We start from the raw sequence: 18,668 nt of genomic DNA, 5'->3' as shown, positions 1-18,668 counted from the left end.
CAAAAAGACCAATGATCCTATTTCTTACCCGACGCTGTTTAGTAGAAGCTTGGAAAAATTTTGTATTCTTATCCCCAACCCTTAACCAGAACTTCCTACTCTTTTGTTGCCAATATAACTCCTCATCCCGATATGCTTCTTTTAATTTCCTCTCTATACCTCGAATTTCCTCCTGAGAAATTGAATCATCCATTTTCGCCTCCTGTAACGCCGCCTTTAAGGACGAAATGAGTCTTGGGCCAGAAAAAATATTATTCTTTCTCCACCAAGAAATCGAATTCCTGCAATTCTTTATTTTATCCACAAAGCCCGTAGGCCGGAAATTTATAGTACGATTCCAACCTGACTCAACTGCCCCGGATAATCCATCCTTCCCCAACCAGCATTTGTCAAAACGGAATTGCCGATTCCGTTTTATATGTGTCTTCAGACAAGTTGCCAAAATTGGACAATGATCAGAACCAATCATATCCAAATAGTCTACCTTGGAATTCGGGAAAAAACCTTGCCAGTCCTCATTACCCAAAGCACGATCTAACCGGCACCGAACAACCTGGTTATTGCACCGATTACCCCTCCATGATAAATGCTCACCATAACAAGGAAACTCTAACATCCCACAATGTCGGATCATGGAATTAAAAGGCACAAAAGAAGAGGCTGGACGCAAAGCACCTCCCCTTTTCTCATGATTACCACTCAATTCATTGAAATCACCAATCATAAACCACGGATCAACACGGAAAGACCCGATATCCGATAATTTATCCCATACTTTTACTCGATTTTGGGGGACCGGATCCCCATAAATAAAAGACATATAAACTAATTGTTGGCCAAAGAAAGCTTGTACATCTATAATGCGATCACAATCATAAAGAACTGAGAGTTTTATTTCATCTTTGTAAAATAATGCTAAACCACCACTTGTCCCGCAGGGTTCAACAGTATACAAATTATTAAAACCAAACTTATTCTGAAACTTTTGCAAATAAGAAAAACATTTCTTAGTTTCTGATAAAAATAAAATGTCTGGTCGATGTTGCTTCCATAAATCACCCAAATACTTCTCTGTCAGATCAACCCCAATGCCCTGACAGTTCCAACTCAGGATCTTCACGTGTGCGCCGGTGGTTTCGGGAGAGCCACCGTCCCTTTCTTGACTTGACGACTACCATCCGCTGGTTTACCTCTCAAGGGAATATCTTGCCTCCCCTGACTCTTCTGTTTTTTTCCTGCACCTGCAGGTTTAGATAACGCCTTAGCCAATAACCGTTTCCCCGGAGAAGCCAAAGTCCTAACAACATTTTTAGCAACTATTCCTGAACCACTAACACCCTTTCTAACATTAGGCCTATTAAGTCTCACCCTATGTATTACCGGATCCACTAGCTTAACATCAGCCAAAGCGTTATTAACAAGACCCAAAACCGAATCCGGCAAGACTAAAACAGGAGGTTTACCTTGTGAATCACCAGTCATATCCGACTGTGAATCCGTACCCTGCTCGGTGAGAGTGTCGTCCTCCTTACCCAACTCAGTATCAGGTATAACCGCATCATCACCTTCGGGATATTCTCCCTCCTCCAACAAGTCATCATTCTCCTCCATAAAGCCAGTCTCCTCTCCCTCCTTGACCAATCCGGTGAGAGTCTCTTCCGGAGCAACCGTAACAGCCTGAGAAGTGGAACCTCTCCCAACCGCATCCTCTTCCTCTTGGGATCTCTTTGCAACAGCATTCTGTTTCACCGCGCTCCCCTGTTTGACCTTATACAACGGTTTTGGCCACACAGGTCCCATACCCTTTCGATTCAGATTGAAGGAAGGAACCTGTCCCTCTAACTCACCACTTAGCATCTGCGAACCTCTCTGGCCACCAGAGCCACTAGACTCCACAGCTGTAAACTGTTTTTTCTGTCCCCACGTTGAACCTTGGAACCTTTCTTGATATCGGGAACCATAAGCACCCCCATCTCCGTGCATACCCTCGTGACCCTGGAAATCCAAAGCCCTCTTAACATGCTTCCTTGGTTTCTCCCAACCACCTTCACTTTTGAATCCCCCTTGCTTACCCTGAAGATGATGTTTCAGAACAAACCGTTTATCCACTTGCTGTTCCGCGACCTGCTCCCCCGCTCCCTTCTTCAATTCTAGGCACTCACGCACATCATGAGTTAGACGAGAACAATGCTCACAAAAACCTGTCAGCTTCTCATACTCAAGGGAGACAATAACCTCATCTCCAAACTCAAAGGGAACAACCATCTTGAAAAGGAGAGGATTAAAGCCATTAACAGTCACACAGAAACTTCCAGTCTCCTCATCAATCTCCCTGAGAATACCCACCTTCTTACCTATTGCTCTCAAAGTCGCTTCTTCCCAAAGATGCATGGGAATACCCGTTACCTTAACCCAAAAGTTGATTGCGGAGGGATAAAAACTTCTTTATATAATCTGATGATCAAGTGGGATCAATATGAGTTATTTTTTACTTTTTTGTCAACGATCAAAACCCTTCTCCTAGCTAACAACAAATTAATGTTTTAAATATTTGATCACTTAAATAATTAAACCAAGAATAAGTACAACCAGGCGATAACCAAATAATTCCACATTCTAGAGATATTCATTTCATAATTGTGGACTTAGATGTACTAATTCGATGTGACGATCATTAGATGATATTTTATTAAGAAAATTATTTTTAGTTCTAAAAAATTAATGTCAAGTAGACCAATTGGGTGAGAATTTTTATAAGCTTCAAATTTAATGTCAAGTAGACCCAACTAATTAAAAAGCTTCATTTTGTTTTTCTTTAAATATCATTCAATTTGTTGATGAGACCCCACAAATCAATAAAGAAAGAGTTTTTCTTATGTGTTGACACATCAGCTTTTTAGTTAAAAAAAGGAGTTTACACATCAATCAAAATATGTAATCAATAAAATTATACAGCTCATCTGTAATTTTGCCAACCTGTCAATATTCACAATTCCAAAAAAAATTAAAACCCTATAGAAAAAGGCCACGAATAATCGATTAGATGTTTTCCGGTTCTCTTTCTCTTTCAGTGACTTATATTTTCATAAACAAATTCTTTGTTTTGTATTTTTTGTGACTTTGAAATTTGGGATTATATATTAAGAGCATGATTATCGGAGGTTGTAAGAGGGGTCGTAAGAATTTTGGTAGGTTAAAATTAAATCAAAAGAAAAGAAAAAAGGGAAGAGACTCTTTTATATAACAGACTGAAATCAATTATAAGAGACGCTACGTGTCCATTTTTCGTTGGCCCAAGAGAATAATACAAAAGGGAAAAAAAAAATTTCTGCCCACAAAAGATTAATTTCTTTCTCTCTTTCTCTCTTTATCTCCCGATCAATTTCTCTCTTTCTCTCTCGATCAAAGTCTCCATCCGACGAAGGAAGATCTGCTTTAATCGGAGGTTATAGAATCAGTAAAACCATGGTCGGAGGCGATTTCAATCGGCAGAGATCTTATCGGCGGAGGCGACTTTAGCGGTGGTGATTTGAATCGTCGTGGAGATTCTAGCGGTGGCGATTTGAAGGAGTAGGCGATTCAATTGGAAGATATTGGATGAATTCGATTGAGAGGGTAAGTTTATCAGGGCATTAGGTTGATTTGATTTTGGTTTCTTGAAATTAGGGTTGTTTGATGTTTGTTCGAGAAATTAGGGTTCTTGGTGTGTTCTTCGTTCTGCTTTAAACGGATTAGGGTTTTTGGTGTTATTGTTTTCTGATTTGCTCTAAGTGTGTTTAGTTTATGGTGTGTTTGTGTTTCGTTTCTAAGTTTCTAAACTGAATCGTTCAAGACTTTTTTTATTATGATCATGTTATATTTACTTCTTTGCTATGTTATCTCAGGTATTGGATGATGCTTTGATCGATGTTCGTTGGCTTTGATGGACTCCTTCTTCTCTGTGCAAAGTCTTCATGGGTTTTTTTCTTCCTCTTTAAGTCTTAATACATCTTTAACTTTTTTTCTTCCCTATATGCGTGAATTAACTTCTCAGTCTCTCTTTTGATGCAGATCGAGAATACACCTGGATTACTGACTGTGTTGGAGGTTCAAATAGAAAACATTGTGGGAGATAAACTTTCAGGTTTAACATTATGATTTCTGGACTTGATGGAGATGTGATCAGGTTTCCTTCTCCTTATCTCTGTCATGGTTACCTCTATATTTCATGGAGATGTGGTCAGGTTTTCTTCTCCTAATGACTTATGCTTAATTATTGCAGCTGTACTTGATGGAGCTAAACAAGCTTTGTTGGAGAGATTTGTTCACTGGTATCCGGAGACCAGCGAGAGGTAAAATTTGCAACTTTCGTTTCTTCTTGAAATTATTTTTACAATTCAAACAGAGTGATTTTGCTGTACTCATTCAAGTGGGTGAAACTGAATAGCTAGTTTCTCTGGCGATTGTCATTGGTTTGATTCGTTTCCAGCTAATCTTAGTCTTTATCAAATCCAATCTTCAATCTGTTGGCATTTATATTTTGGTCTAGTAATTAAGTTTATTGTTTGTCCTGCATGTGTTTTGTTGGAAGCGAATCATGGAGGCTCCACTCCTCCTCCTACGGTTTGATTTTAATCATACTCTCATAGTTTCTCTTTGCCATGTTATTGAAAGTTGTTTCAGGTTCAAAGTAAGAGTTGCTGATCTTCCTAGTGAGTCTTACTAATTGGTCTCTTCTCTTTTCCTTGTAGAGGTTCTATAGGAGAAAAGCTGCTACATAGCACTACCAATATCATTCACAAGTCATAGAAGAGAGGTACATGGTTCATTTTCTTCCCATTTTATGATTCGCTTATAATCTATTGAGTTATGGTGTGTGATCCAAAATTTATTTTCTTCTAACTCTCAGAACGTTGAACCATTATAATGGCGACAAGAGAGCAAACAAGTCAGAGAGCGAGAGAGGTATCTCAACAAGTTCGTGTGCTTCCAAATCCTCTGCTTCATCATTTGTAAGTAAAAAGTCCCTGTTAGATTATTTCATTATAGTCTCTGAATCTTTTGTGTTTGTGTGCTTCGTTAAAGTATGAGAGTGAATCATTGATATTAAAGGTTTTGTTTGTTGGTTGTGAGTAATGTTCCTTTAGTACTTGTTAGTGTAGGTATTAGTCTAGTCATTCATTGATGTTAAAGGGTTTGTTTGTTGTTTGTGATAAATGTGTTTAGTACTTGTTAGTGTAGGTATTAGTCTTGTCAGTCATTGATGTCATTGTTTGAAGTTTTGTGTTAGTTAGTTGTGAAGATGTTTAATGTGTGGTTGGTGTAGTTTAGGGAAAGACTTAATTACAAAATTGAAACCAACTAGTTGTAAAAGTAAAAAAACGTAAACCTTATAAATTCAGTCTTCCTCTTCATAGTAAACTCGCAAATGAATCTCTTTATTCTCCTTTAACCCCTTTGAATCTCGATCATAATCTTCCTTATAAACTCCTTTGAATCTCTTTATTCTCCTTTAACCCCTTTGATATGGATCCTGACGAGTACATGAATCCATATCATCCTTCCTCTAGCTATGTCAATCTATTACAAAGTCAGCTTGAAACACAAAACCTCGAATACAGTCCTTCTCTAAGTCCATGTTCTGAACCTGCATCTCCTGCTCACCTCAAGAAAACCGCAAGTCAAGGCATGCTTGGTTACCAGCTGATGATATCATGCTTGTCTCCGGTTGGCTCAACACCAGCAAGGATCCGGTTAGATCTAATCAGCAAAGACTTGGTGCCTTTTGGGGAAGGATTGCAGATTACATTGCAAAATGTCCAAATGATGTACGTCGGCCAAAGAGGGAGGCGAGTCATTGTAAGCAGAGGTGGGGGAGGATAAACGACTTGGTGTGCAAGTTCGTCGGTTGTTACGAGACTGCTACAAGAGAGAAGTCGAGTGGACAGAGTGAAGATGACGTGATGAAGGTAGCACATGAAATATTCTTCAATGATCAAGGACATCGGTTTACCTTGAAGCATGCTTGGCGAGACTTAAGGTATGATCAAAAATGGTGTGCGTCCATATCTGCTAAAGGCAATGGAGTGAAGAGGGGAAGGGAGGATGCACATCTGCTGAATGACATTGGTGGATCACAGCCACGTCCTCCTGGTGTTAAGGCTGTAAAGGGGAAGTCGAAAAAGAGCACTAGTACACAACCGGATGTGGAGGAAGATGGAAAAGCTTTCTTGGAGTTTCAGTTGGAACGTGTAGAGAGGATGTATGAGATGAAACAGAAAGATTTCGCCTTGAAGGAGAAAGAGTTCGCTATGAAGAAGGAGCATATGAAGCATGTTATGCTTGAAAATCTGATTGCTAAGAAGGATTCACTATCTGAATCCGAGAAAGCTCTTAAGGACAAGCTAATTGATGACATGATGTCATCAGGTTGAATCCGAATTATGCTTATGTTTTTAGTGTTCTATGTATTTGGTTGTTGTAGTTTCGAATATTGTTGTGTTCTAAATATGTTTGTGTTTTTTGTGTTCTAAGTATTTGGTTGTAATCGGACAAGCTTGTGTTTTTTTGTAATCGGACAAGCTTTATGTAATCCAAGTGTTTCTTGTTTTGGTGTAATCGAATTGTTTCTACTTTGTTTATGTTTTACTTAGTTTATGTTTCAGTTTGATGTGTTTTTAATAGTTTTAACCGATTGATGTGTTTTAGTTTCAGTTTTGTTTGTGTCTTTGATTCAGTTTTATTTGTGTTTTTATTCAATTTTGTTTGTGTTTGTGTTTGTGTTTTTGTTTCAGTGATGCTTCGTAATCAAGATGATGAACCAGATGTCATCCCGTGACACCAAAAGAACAGCAAATGTGACACCAAAAGAAGGAATCAAGTGATGAAGTCGGTCAAGATTATGTACTTTCACCACATGTTTTCATCCCCGTGACACCATGTATAATTATGTACTTTCACCACATGTTTTTACAAGGGTTTTTGTATTTTTGTACATCTACCACATGTTATCTTTTCATTTAAGACCACAAATTGTATTCAATATTTTCTATCCACATATTTATAGTTTTGATTGTCCCAAAATTTCCTATATATGTCCACTACTAGCACACAAAATATTCACACCAAACCAATGAAAACACAACTTCATCTCTAAATTCTAAACACCAAAACACTTTTCCTTTATTTCCAAAAGCTCCAAAATGGCTTCTTCTTCTTCCCATAATGATGATGTTGATGATATACTTGATGAATGTTTTAATCAAACATGCGATCAAATCATCAATAATGTATGGCAAAATCTTCTTACTCCACCAATCCAAAGTCAACCACCACCTAAACCAAGAAAAAAGTAAATTCACATTGAGAGAAATTGAGAAGTCGGTCATGACCACTTGTGGAATGATTATTTCAGTGATGCTCCTACTTACCCTACCAACATTTTCCGTCGCCGTTTTAGAATGAACAAGCCATTATTCATGGGTATTGTCGATAAGCTTGCAAATGAAGTCCCCTATTTTCAACAAAGAAGAGATGCTACCGGAAGGTTGGGTATGTCTACATTGCAGAAGTGTACAGCAGCAATTCGTATGATGACATATGGTTCTGCAGCTGATGCGTTTGATGAATACCTCCGACTTTCTCCAAACGTGGCGCTAGCATGTTTGGACAAATTTACAGATTCAGTCGTAAATTTATTTGGAGATGAGTACTTGAGAAGACCCACACCAGCAGATCTTCAAAGACTACTTGACGTTGGCGAGTATCGCGGATTTCCCGGCATGATAGGAAGCATCGATTGTATGCATTGGGAGTGGAAGAATTGTCCTACCGCATGGAAAGGTCAATACACCCGCGGAACAGGAAAGCCCACAATTGTTTTAGAGGCGGTGGCTTCGTATGATCTCTGGATCTGGCATGCTTTCTTTGGACTACCAGGTACATTAAACGATATCAATATTCTTGATCGATCTCCAGTCTTTGATGATATTTTGCATGGTCGAGCTCCTAAAGTGAAATACAGTGTCAACGGACATGAGTATAAATTGGCTTACTATCTGACAGATGGTCTTTATCCAAAATGGGCTACTTTTATCCAATCTATTCCACTGCCACAAACTCCAAAAGACGCTTTATTTGCGAGACAACAAGAAGCTGTGTGTAAAGATGTAGAGCGTGCTTTTGGAGTTTTGTAGGCTCGATTTGCCATAGTCAAAAACCCGGCTCTTATTTGGGATATAGTAAAAATTGGGAAAATAATGAGAGCGTGTATCATACTGCATAATATGATAGTAGAGGACCAACGAAATGGGTACAATCTGTTTGATCAAACTGAATTCGCACAAAGGGAGTCAAGTGCTTCAGAAGTTGACTACACGCTTCCAACACCCATGCCTTCATGTGTCGCTACTATGCTCAAGAATCGAAAGGATGTTCGTGATAAAGAAAAAAATAAATGCTTGCAAGATGATTTGATTGAGAATATTTGGGCAAAATTTGGAGCAAATCAGTATTAAAATTAATCATTCTCTCCATTTATAAATTGCACTTCTGTTGTAATATTTATTAATGTTTTTATTATGTTTTGTATGTTTGAAAATTAATTAAAATGCATTATTTTCTAATTTAATAAAATCTTAAATGTTTACACATTTATACCACTTCTATTCTAATTAAAATTTAAAAATTTTTAAAAAATAATATTTTCAAAAATAAGAGACCCAAAATAAGAACCTACCAATAAATAAGAAAATTTTATCTAAGAGATCGTGGGTTTTTATTTTAAAAAAAACACACAGTTAATTCATATTAAATTTAACAACCCCCTACTAACATACTATCGATAAACTTTCTCTAAGTGAAATGTTGATTTCGACGGAATAGTTCCTAACGTATTGCTTCGATTGAGGGTGTATCCTGGTTTTTTAAGAGAAAACAAGTGTGGATGGGTTCTCTTTGCTTTATAATTTGTATATGATGGTTTCAATCTATGCAAGTTTAATCGTTTCGTTAGTATTTGATGTTTGTCCTCTATATAATAAAATATGAATTTATTTTGTGTATTTAAGGTTTGTAACGTGAGTTCTTCTTATATAAAAAATAAAAACATAATCATGAGATTTGAATACTTTTTGTGTTTTTTTTTTAATATATCTTTTTGTTTGTGTGTTTTGCAGTTCCAACTTTCCTCTTCAATCGTATTTATACATTCTTTTCCATGAACTGGCTGGACGACCTGCTTCTTGGTGGTTTGTTGATGAGAAGGTAAGCAAAGTAAACTTAATGATGTAGATTCTAATTCGTATATATAACTGCATATCTCTTACACTAATGTCGATTTGATGTAAATGAGTGGTAGAGAGAAGTGTCACTTGTGTATACCATTTGATGTTCTGTTTGGTGCTTCTAAATGGATTAGGCTTAACAATAATGGCTTTGCTTAATGTGTCGTTTGATACTCTTAAGTATTGATTTTGTGTTTAAATACTATTTTCTTTGGCCAAATTAAAAATGCTTTTTTCTAAACTATAATTAGTTGATGACTGGAATAGATTCTTTACATTATTTACTTTACAATATTTTGGTAGAGAAAACATGGCAGAATTTCACACATGAAATTCTTCAAAATAATTTCTTTAAGATTTCAGTGTCCTTCATATGCTTATTGATTCATCCTTTGCAAGTTGACTGCAATTCATTCTTTGGTACGTCTTTCAAGTCACAACTCACTATGGTAAGATCAGACAGTTCAAAATCGAATTTCTTCTCTCAGGAAACCAGAATAACCGTTCATGGAGTTCAGCTCTCATGGGCCCCAGGAACGTGAGAGAGGTTCGACCATAGCAGTCCGGCCCGTTCATCAGAGGAAACCCAATCCGCGTTACCTAGATTGATCTCGCGAACAGTCTAGGATCTTCATTTATTTCCGTTGCTGAATAATAGGAGAATATACTCCTTCTATGTTTTTCCATTTCGTTATTTCCTTCCACGTATCAAGGGATGGATTGTCCCGAATCTTTGTTTCAGTACTCTTTATAAATCAATGTAAAACCCAAAAATAAAGGTAGTCTAAACTACCAAACAAATATCTTGTGTTGTGTTCGTGTAAACACCAATTGGGACCTTACCAATTGGTATCAGAGCAGTGTAACAGAGGGGCTTGATCCGGACCACTGGCGTGGTGTCAAGTATGGGTAACAAGGAGAGAATCGAGGACTTGGAGGCTAACATGGGAGATATGCAGGACGAGATCGTCAAGATGAGAGAGGGCATGGCAGAAAAGTTTCAGTCATTGGAACTCGCTGTCAACTGTCTAGCAGAATCGGTGATGAGTAACCAGGAAGACCAAGGCAATGCTCAACGCTCGGAGAGACGTGGAGACACCAACCGGGCGTTGTTTCGCATGGACAACACTAATCCGTTCGCAGGTGGGAGGTCGGTGAAGCTTGAATTTCCACGATTCAAGGGGGGTGATCCGACATCATGGGTGAGCAAAGTCAAACAATACTTTGATTACCATGGTACCGTGGAAGAACAGAGGGTCCAGTTCGCTTCTTACCATTTGTAGGACGAAGCAAATGAGTGGCGGCAGGCAACTGCGAAAGGGTTGCTGCAACACGGGGTTCCCCTGACTTGGCAAGTGTTCGAAGAAGAGTTGTGGGTCCGTTTTGGGCCTACCGATGGGGATGACTTCGACGAAGCACTGTCAAAGATTCAGCAGAAGGGGACGTTGCAAGAGTACCAAAGAGAATTTGAGAGACTCCAGAACAAGGTAGAGGGGTGGACTCAAAAGGCGTTGATTGGTACCTATATTTGAGGGCTCAACTCTTCTATCGCAGACAGCGTCCGAATGTTCAGGACAAAGACGCTCAAGGAAGTTTTGAATCTGGCTAGACTTAAAGACGAACAAATGCAACGCGGGAGGGAGAGATTCAGTAGTAGTCCATCAGCGATGAGCTACGGCACGCCTACATCTCGGTTCCATCAATCCACAATGGGTAACCGGGTCGAATCGTTCAGGGAAGTCGACTCTAAAACCAAAGAATCTGCATCGTCATCACCACGTCGTTTGAGCTGGGATGAGTTGAAGAAAAAGAGGAGTTTAGGCCTATGCTTCAGCTGCGACGAGAAATATATTCCAGGTCATATGTGCAAGCAACCGAAACTGTTTGTCATGGAGGGAGAAGGAGATGACGACAGTGACTCAGACAAAGAAGTGGAGGGAGAGCCGAGATATGATGAAGCTCCAGAGATCACCACCTATGCACTGACCGTTTGGAGTGGACCACAGACAATCCGCTTGTCAACCTGCATTGGCAAACATCACCTCACGGCGTTGGTCGATAGCGGGTCCACGCACAGTTTCATCAGTGAAAGAACGGCGAGGGAGTTGAGGATTGACCCAACACCGGTGAAACCGTTTGTAGTGAAGGTGGCAGATGGGAAGCCATTGCAGTGTCAAAGCAAGTTCGAATCGGTCAGGGTGGGCTTCGGAGCAGTGGACTTCACCATGACGCTATATGCTCTACCCCTTGTGGGGCTAGACATGGTCTTAGGAGTGCAGTGGTTGAGGTGCCTAGGACCAATGGTCTGTGACTGGAAGGAGCAAACGATGGAGTTCGAGTGGGGAGGGGAGACATTCAAACTCAGAGGAATACAACCAAACCTTCAAGTCGGCGGTCTGCAGGAGATGGAGAAAGAGGCTCGTCAGGGACAATCTCTGTTCGCCATACATATTGCCGAGGCGGCAGAGAAGGAGTGCATCATTCCAGAGGGCATTCGACCCTTGATCCAGGAGTATGACGACCTTTTCCAACCACCAACGCAACTACCGTCGCAGAGAGACATTGAGCATCATATTCCGTTGAAAGAGGGAACAGACCCGGTCAATGTCAGGCCATATCGGTACGCCCATTTCCAGAAAAATGAGATGGAGAAATAAGTAAACGAGATGCTGAAGGCTGGTATCATTCGCACAAGTATTAGCCCCTTCTCGTCACCAGTGCTTTTGGTCAAGAAAAAGGATGGGACGTGGCGGTTCTGTACGGACTACAGGGCTCTCAACTCCGTCACCATTAAGGACCGTTTTCCGATCCCTACTGTTGATGATATGCTCGATGAGCTCCATGGGGCTGCTTTCTTCACTAAGCTGGACTTGACTGCTAGATACCACCAAGTGCGAATGCATCCCAGAGATGTGCATAAGACCGCATTTCGAACCCACAACGGCCACTATGAGTACTTAGTCATGCGGTTTGGGCTCTGTAACGCACCATCGACTTTCCAAGCGCTTATGAACGACATCTTCAGGCCCATCCTCGCCAGTACATGCTAGTATTTTTCGACGATATCCTTGTTTACAGTGCGACATGGGAAGAACATGTGCATCACATGGAGCAGATTTTTGCTATCTTACGCAAACACTGGCTAGCCGTGAAGCTCAAGAAATGCGAGTTTGGACAGCGGAAACTAGAATATCTGGGACATATAATCTCCAACAAAGGTGTGAAGGTGGACCGAACCAAGATCCAAGCTATGCTTGACTGGCCAACACCCACGAATGTCACCGAGTTACGAGGATTTCTTGGCTTGACTGGGTATTACCACAAGTTTGTACAAAACTATGGGATAATTGCCAGGCCATTGACTAACTTGCTTCGCAAGGGAGGGTTCGAATGGGCAGAAGAGGCAGAGGTTGCTTTTGCGGCTCTCAAGACGACACTTACCACAACTCCAACAATGGCTCTACCGGATTTCTCAAGTCCGTTTGTTATACAAACCGATGTGTCCGAAGATGGTATTGGCGCCATTTTATCGCAGAACGAGAAACCAATCGCTTTCATGAGCAGGTCGCTGGGAGTAGCAAAACGATCGTGGTCCACCTACGCCAGGGAGATGCTGGCCATTGTAGTGGCAATAAGAATGTGGCGACCGTACCTGCTGGGGAGGAGATTCCTCATATAGACCGACCAGATCAGCCTACGTTATCTCCTTGAGCAGCGCATCTTAACGCCTGAACAACAAAAGTGGATGGGAAAACTAGTGGGTTACGACTATGAGATTTCGTACAAACCAGGCAAAACCAATGTGGTCGCTGATGCTTTATCGCGTGTTCCAAGGATTCCGGTTTTAAATGCTATCTCGGTGCATCATACGTCATTGTGGGACGACATACGAGCATTGGCGAAGGAGGATGCTTATATGCAGCGTATGGGTCGACTAGCACGCTCCAAACCAGGGTGTCCTTACGCATGGAGGAACGACCTATTATGCTACAAGAACCGGGTGACCATTCCCCCTAGCTCACCTTTGGTGAGCATCACGACACACCAATGGGAGGACACTTGGGTGTACTCCGTACGTATCGTCGACTGGCAAGGCAATTTTAGTGGCCCGACATGCATAGGATTGTGAAGGAATATGTGGCGGCTTGCGACATATGTCAACAGGCGAAGTCGTCGTCGTTGGCACCAGCCGGCTTGTTGCAGCCACTACCTATCCCGAACCAAGTCTGGGAGGATGTCTCTATGGACTTTGTTGATGACTTGCCACGGTCCGAAGGTCATACCTTGATCATGGTGGTGGTGGATTGACTGACGAAGTCCACCCACTTGGTTCCATTGGCACATCCGTATACTGCTAAGATTGTGGCGGCAAAATTTGTGGCTGCAATTGTGAAGCTCCATGGCATTCCGCGTTCCATTGTAAGTGACTGTGATCCCATTTTTGTCAGTTTCTTTTGGAAGGAGTTCTCGAGGTTGGATGGTACCAAGCTTCGTATGTCCACGGCCTATCATCCCCAGTCTGACGGTCAGCCAGAGGTGGTCAACCAGTGCATCGAACAATTCCTTCGATGCTTTGTTCAGAACCGACCCAAGCAGTGGAGAGCTTTGTTGCCGTGGGCAGAGTTTTGGTATAACACCACTTTCCACTCCTCAACGGGCACCACTCCTTTCCAAGCACTCTATGGATGCGCGCCACCCGCCATTCCTTTGTACGAATCTGGTTCCTCGACGCTCGCAGAAGTGGACGAGCAGTTGACCTCCCGTGACCAACTTCTTGATGAACTAAAGCAACACATTCAACAGGCTAACAACCGCACCAAGCAACTGGCAGATGCAAAACGCAGGGATGTGGAGCTTGAGTGTGGAGGATGGGTGTATCTGAGGTTACAACCGTATCGCCAACGGTCGGTTCTTCGTCGGACTTCACAGAAGCTTGCCCATAAGTTTTTTGGGCCCTTTCAGGTCATTGAGAAGGTGGGGGCTGTCGCATATCATTTGGCGTTACCAGCTAGTTCCCGCATACACCCTGTTTTTCATGTCTCATTACTCAAGCCTCACATTGGTCTAGAGACGCCGGTGCAAGGGGAGCTGCCGCCGTTGAGGGAGAATGGGTATCTTATCTTGCAGTCGGATTCTGCGCTCCAACAGCGTAAGGTTCGCTCGGGCAAGAAGGACGTGGTGGAGTTGTTGATCAAGTGGAGGGGACTGTATGCAGATGACGCTACGTGGGAGGAGGAGAGGCAAATTGCAGAAAGTTTTCCCGACTTTGTTCCGAACCTTGAGGACAAGGTTGCTGTTCGAGGGGAGGGTATTGATGGGCCGCGGGAACGTGAGAGAGGTTCGACCATAGCAGTCCGGCCCGTTCGTTAGAGGAAACCCAATCCTCGTTACCTAGATTGATCTCGCGAACAGTCTAGGATCTTCATTTATTTCCGTTGCTGAATAATAGGAGAATATACTCCTTCTATGTTTTTCCATTTCGTTATTTGCTTCCATGTATCAAGGGATGGATTGTCCCGAATCTTTGTTTCAGTACTCTTTATAAATCAATGAAAAACCCAAAAAGAAAGGTAGTCTAAACTACCAAACAAATATCTTGTGTTGTGTTCGTGTAAACGCCTATTGGGACCTTACCAAGCTCAAGTCCTTAGGAAGTTATACTCTATTTTCTTCTTGCTTAGGTCTTTTGTACTTATTTTTGTTTTCATTAGTTTGTTAAATTAGAGTAAAAAACAAGGTTGTAGCTGCAAACAAGGTTTTTTCCCTAATATATTTACATTCATTCCAAAAAAAAGCAAAGTAAATTGCAGTATATTATAAATTGAAATCATAATAGACAACTCACTGTAATTTAGATAGATTTTTGTTTTCTAAAGACAACTCACAATTGATGCCTTCTTGGTTTTACACGGTAGTTTTTTTTGGGGAGTTGAGAAGATAGTTTTGTAAGAAGAAAATGGGGTTTTTGTTAAGTCAAAGTCTCTGTATGCATAAGGGAAGGAAGATGAAGGTGTGAATATTAATTTTGACGTGGTAGAGAATGGAGGAGCATAACATAAACCTGATTCCCTGAGTGGAACACTAACTTTTGAGTACTTCATTAAAAAGGTAATTTTTTTTTTCTCTTTTGTCATTTAGAAAATAGCGTTGAGTCAAAATGATTCATGTATATACAATTTCGTCATTTTAAATTTTTATATGAAGGTGAAAAAGTCTGTTTATGGTTTATTTATGTTTGATTGTGGTACTTAAAGGTTTTGTTTGGATTAACAAAGCTTCAAAAAAATAAAAATAAATTAATAACTTCTCTGCATCTTAGCCAAGGTTTATATTTGAAAATTTGGTATATAAGTTTGTCACAAACTAACTTATCGACATTTTTTAAAGTCTATTTAACTTGATATATATAGAGTGCTATTTCACAGCCAATGATTATTTTCTGGTATAGTTTGCTATATATATAAATTTTTGTTAGAAAATAACTTATCGATAAATTGTATAGACAACTTATTGTTATTATATCAGAAACTTAAATTTCTTATAAGTAAGAACCTGGTTGGATTTTTGTCATTAGATGTTGAAATCTCTAAAAATGGGTTTTGGAATTAGAAATATATGAATGAATTTTTTAATTTAAAAATATGAGTATAAGTAAAATTACTAAAATGAGCAAATGCAAAATACTAAATTTTAAAAACATTTAAAAACTTAACTAGTCATACTTACGTAAAACAAAATGAGCTTAAAAATCTATCCCTCGGCGTAGCGCGGATATTTGCTTAGTAGTTCAAATAGTTCAATTTCAAAGCTTCATTCATTTTTTTAGACATCAATTAAATTTACAAAACCTGACAAATAATACAATTTCAATTACGCAAAATAACACACTTGCTAGAATCGAATTTCGATTAAAAAAAAAAAATCTGCATAAGTGGACAACTAACCATGTAACTAACACTGTCCTACAACTCCAATTCTTTAAATGCAAAAACACAATATAATTGCACTACTATAAGTTAGAAATAGAAATAATTCTACATTGGAGAAACTTATTTCATTAATTGTTGTTGATATATTGCTTATTTACATGATATTTTCGAGGAAGCAATATATTAATGAAAGGAAAAAAAATTACAAGTCGACCAATAGGGTGAGATTAAAACCCTAATTATCTTCTTTTCCAACAAAAATATGTTTTACTACTTACACTATCCAAGTAATCTGAACTCTAGTTGCTCAAAAAAAGTGCTCAAAAAAGGAAAATGTCATCAGACGAACTCTGATGTTTTACTCAGAGAAAATCAAGAACTCATCAAAGAGCTCAGTAAACCACTACAAAGATCTCTACTTCCGAACCAAGTACTTGCAACTGTTTTCTACTCAAACCAAACCATGCTTTTGGAGACAATATTGGTCATACTAGGGACATCCTCAAACCTCAATACAATCCCTGAATGCCATCCCCATCCGTTTTCTCATAACAGTTGTAATTGTGTCTTGTTTCGTTTAATTTTCTGGCAAATATATAGGAACAAAAGTGAAAAATGTAAGCCTTTTCTCCTTTTTCTCTATTCTATTACTAAAGCATCATCTTATGGAGACACCACAGGGCCTTAACTTATTTTGAGACTGGTTTAAAAAAAAAACTTATACTCGCTAAGCTGTATCCAATGTAAAAAACAGGTTTTTTTATGTGGAATATATATTGGGTCAATTTGCTGAATAACCATATTCACAAATGTAATTAAGAATATAGCATATTACATGGAAAAATTAGAAAAATAGGATAAAGGATACATGGAATTACCATTTTGGTGTCTTGGGTTATTTGGTAGGTGGTGGCCATTGGTGGCCGGAGACTGGCGGACGGCGGTGGCCGGAGGTCGGAGGTGATCGGCGGTGGCCGGAGTTCGGAGGTGACCGGCGGTGGCCGGAGTTCGCCGGAGGTTGGAGGTGGCCGGCGGTACCCGGAGTTCGCTGGAGATCCGAAATTACTGGAATTCACCGGAGGTCAGAGTTTCACCGGTGGTGGGAGGTGGCCGGAATTAATGGCCGGTGGTTGACAGTAGTGGTGGCTAAAGGAAAACTAAACCCTAGAGAATAGTATATTGGGAACCCTAGGGTGATGGGGATAAAGAGGTGCAGGTAGAAGTGGTGTTGGTGGCAAGAAGGTAAAAGTGGTGGTGGTGATATGGAGTTGGTGGAGAGGTTATAACAAGATTAATATAGTATATATTATAGTTTATATAGAGTGTATTACTTTTTTATGGTTAGAGTAGTTATTTCTTGAATTATAATTTTTTTTTGAGTTATACAATGCAATTCCCCATATATATTTACATTCATATAAAAAAAACAATAGATTAACACTTGAAGTCAAAAAACTGAGAAAATCAGAAGCTTGGTTTTGATGCTAGCCAGAGTAGAACTGTAGAAGTCCATTGCGATATTTCCCATCGCCACTAATTTGAATAGACAATGCTGGTTCCTGACCTGCCTATCTATCAATTGAATGATCTGAGTCGGGGATTTGGGAACAGTCCCATGTCTGCGATCATTCCGCTCCTGCCAAATGGAGTGAACCACGATCTAGTTCCCTTTCAGACAACAAACAAATGGCATCTTACACATTAAACCAAAAAAAAAAACAAAACAAACAAAAGACTTTAAAATGATTTGTAATCGAAAACTTGAAGCTTAATGTTCTTGTCCAAAAATACTTGTCTAGGGAACACAGCCGATCCTATGGAAGGGCAGTGCTTGAACTTGAAAAATACTAAATTGATCACATACAACAATCTCGCCGAGACGATTAGTACTAATTTTTACTGTGATACGTCCATAATACATTACAATGTAACAACAACAAGAAAAAAAAGATAATGTCTTAGTACCCAAATGAAAAAGCATGAAACTTACATCCTAAATTTATTCCTCTATCATCTATAGTCTCCTAAATCACCTTTGGTCAGCTTTATTAAAAATTAGTGAAACAGATATAAGAGGCAGGGGATACTATTCTTCTCACTGAGAATTGTATTCCATAATTTACTATATAAAAGTCGCTTTCAGTCTGTGCAATAAAAAAACAAACAAGTCAAATAACCATCAAAGATCTGTACGAATTTTCTGACCGTTCTTACTTCATATACATAAAATAAATTTATTAAGCAATCCAAAACAAAAAAGGTTTAGTTGTCAACAAAACCGAATGTCCATCTTTCTTCTCTTCATCAGCTTCGTCGTCTTCTCCGTTGTTGACCTCCCGTCGTGCTTCTCTGCCGATCAACAGTATGAAGAGTGTAGCTTAGCTCTGAGATGTGGATCTGGACCGCAGGTGTTCGAGTCGAACACCACGTACCCGTTCTGGGGATCCAATAAACCCAAATCCTGCGGCCAATCATC

General features: G+C 39.8%; 2 protein-coding genes and 1 pseudogene across 9 annotated transcripts; 2 read left to right on the top strand and 1 right to left on the bottom strand.

The window, feature by feature from the left end:
• Positions 1 to 872: 872 nt before the first annotated feature.
• On the bottom strand, positions 873 to 2,423 carry LOC147944703 (uncharacterized). The gene is made up of 2 exons (XM_087451032.1): positions 1,464 to 2,423; positions 873 to 1,241 (listed from the first exon to the last, which is right to left on the bottom strand). Exons 1-2 carry the CDS (start codon positions 2,389 to 2,391, stop codon positions 1,117 to 1,119), a joined length of 1,053 nt encoding a protein of 350 aa, XP_087307158.1. The 5' UTR covers positions 2,392 to 2,423; the 3' UTR covers positions 873 to 1,116.
• A 699-nt stretch (positions 2,424 to 3,122) lies between these two features.
• On the top strand, positions 3,123 to 7,062 carry LOC104787694 (glutathione S-transferase T3). 7 transcript variants are annotated; one of them, XR_768014.3, is made up of 8 exons: positions 3,123 to 3,615; positions 3,885 to 3,957; positions 4,051 to 4,165; positions 4,262 to 4,331; positions 4,571 to 4,602; positions 4,731 to 4,795; positions 4,889 to 4,991; positions 6,774 to 7,062. XR_768014.3 is itself a non-coding variant. In XM_087451037.1 (8 exons), exon 8 carries the CDS (start codon positions 5,694 to 5,696, stop codon positions 6,411 to 6,413), a length of 720 nt encoding a protein of 239 aa, XP_087307163.1. In that variant the 5' UTR covers positions 3,156 to 3,615; positions 3,885 to 3,957; positions 4,051 to 4,165; positions 4,262 to 4,331; positions 4,571 to 4,602; positions 4,731 to 4,795; positions 4,889 to 4,991; positions 5,650 to 5,693; the 3' UTR covers positions 6,414 to 6,597. The 7 variants fall into 7 exon arrangements, 5 of the variants coding, with proteins under 5 accessions (XP_087307163.1, XP_087307162.1, XP_087307165.1 ...); XM_087451037.1 differs by lacking the exon at positions 6,774 to 7,062 and adding an exon at positions 5,650 to 6,597 and having other exon boundaries at positions 3,156 to 3,615; XM_087451036.1 differs by lacking the exon at positions 6,774 to 7,062 and adding an exon at positions 5,550 to 6,597 and having other exon boundaries at positions 3,156 to 3,615.
• A 119-nt stretch (positions 7,063 to 7,181) lies between these two features.
• Positions 7,182 to 8,613, top strand: LOC104787693 (uncharacterized; annotated as a pseudogene). The gene has a single exon (XR_015598096.1). The product of XR_015598096.1 is annotated as an uncharacterized LOC104787693 (transcript).
• Positions 8,614 to 18,668: the final 10,055 nt, after the last annotated feature.

The sequence above is a fragment of the Camelina sativa genome, chromosome 5 (assembly GCF_030686135.1).
Source record: "Camelina sativa cultivar CO46 ecotype springtype chromosome 5, ASM3068613v1".
NCBI lineage: Eukaryota > Viridiplantae > Streptophyta > Magnoliopsida > Brassicales > Brassicaceae > Camelina > Camelina sativa.
Note: the sequence above shows the minus strand (reverse complement) of the source record. Positions and strands in the feature narration are given on the sequence as shown.

Coding starts and splice junctions, on each gene's coding strand:
- LOC147944703 (XM_087451032.1), bottom strand. CDS start 2,391: ATGCATCTTTGGGAAGAAGCGACTTTGAGAGCAATAGGTAAGAAGGTG. Junction 1,242..1,463: donor TATGACTGGTGATTCACAAG/GTAAACCTCCTG, acceptor CTAAACCTGCAG/GTGCAGGAAAAAAACAGAAG.
- LOC104787694 (XM_087451039.1), top strand. CDS start 5,694: ATGCTTGTCTCCGGTTGGCTCAACACCAGCAAGGATCCGGTTAGATCT.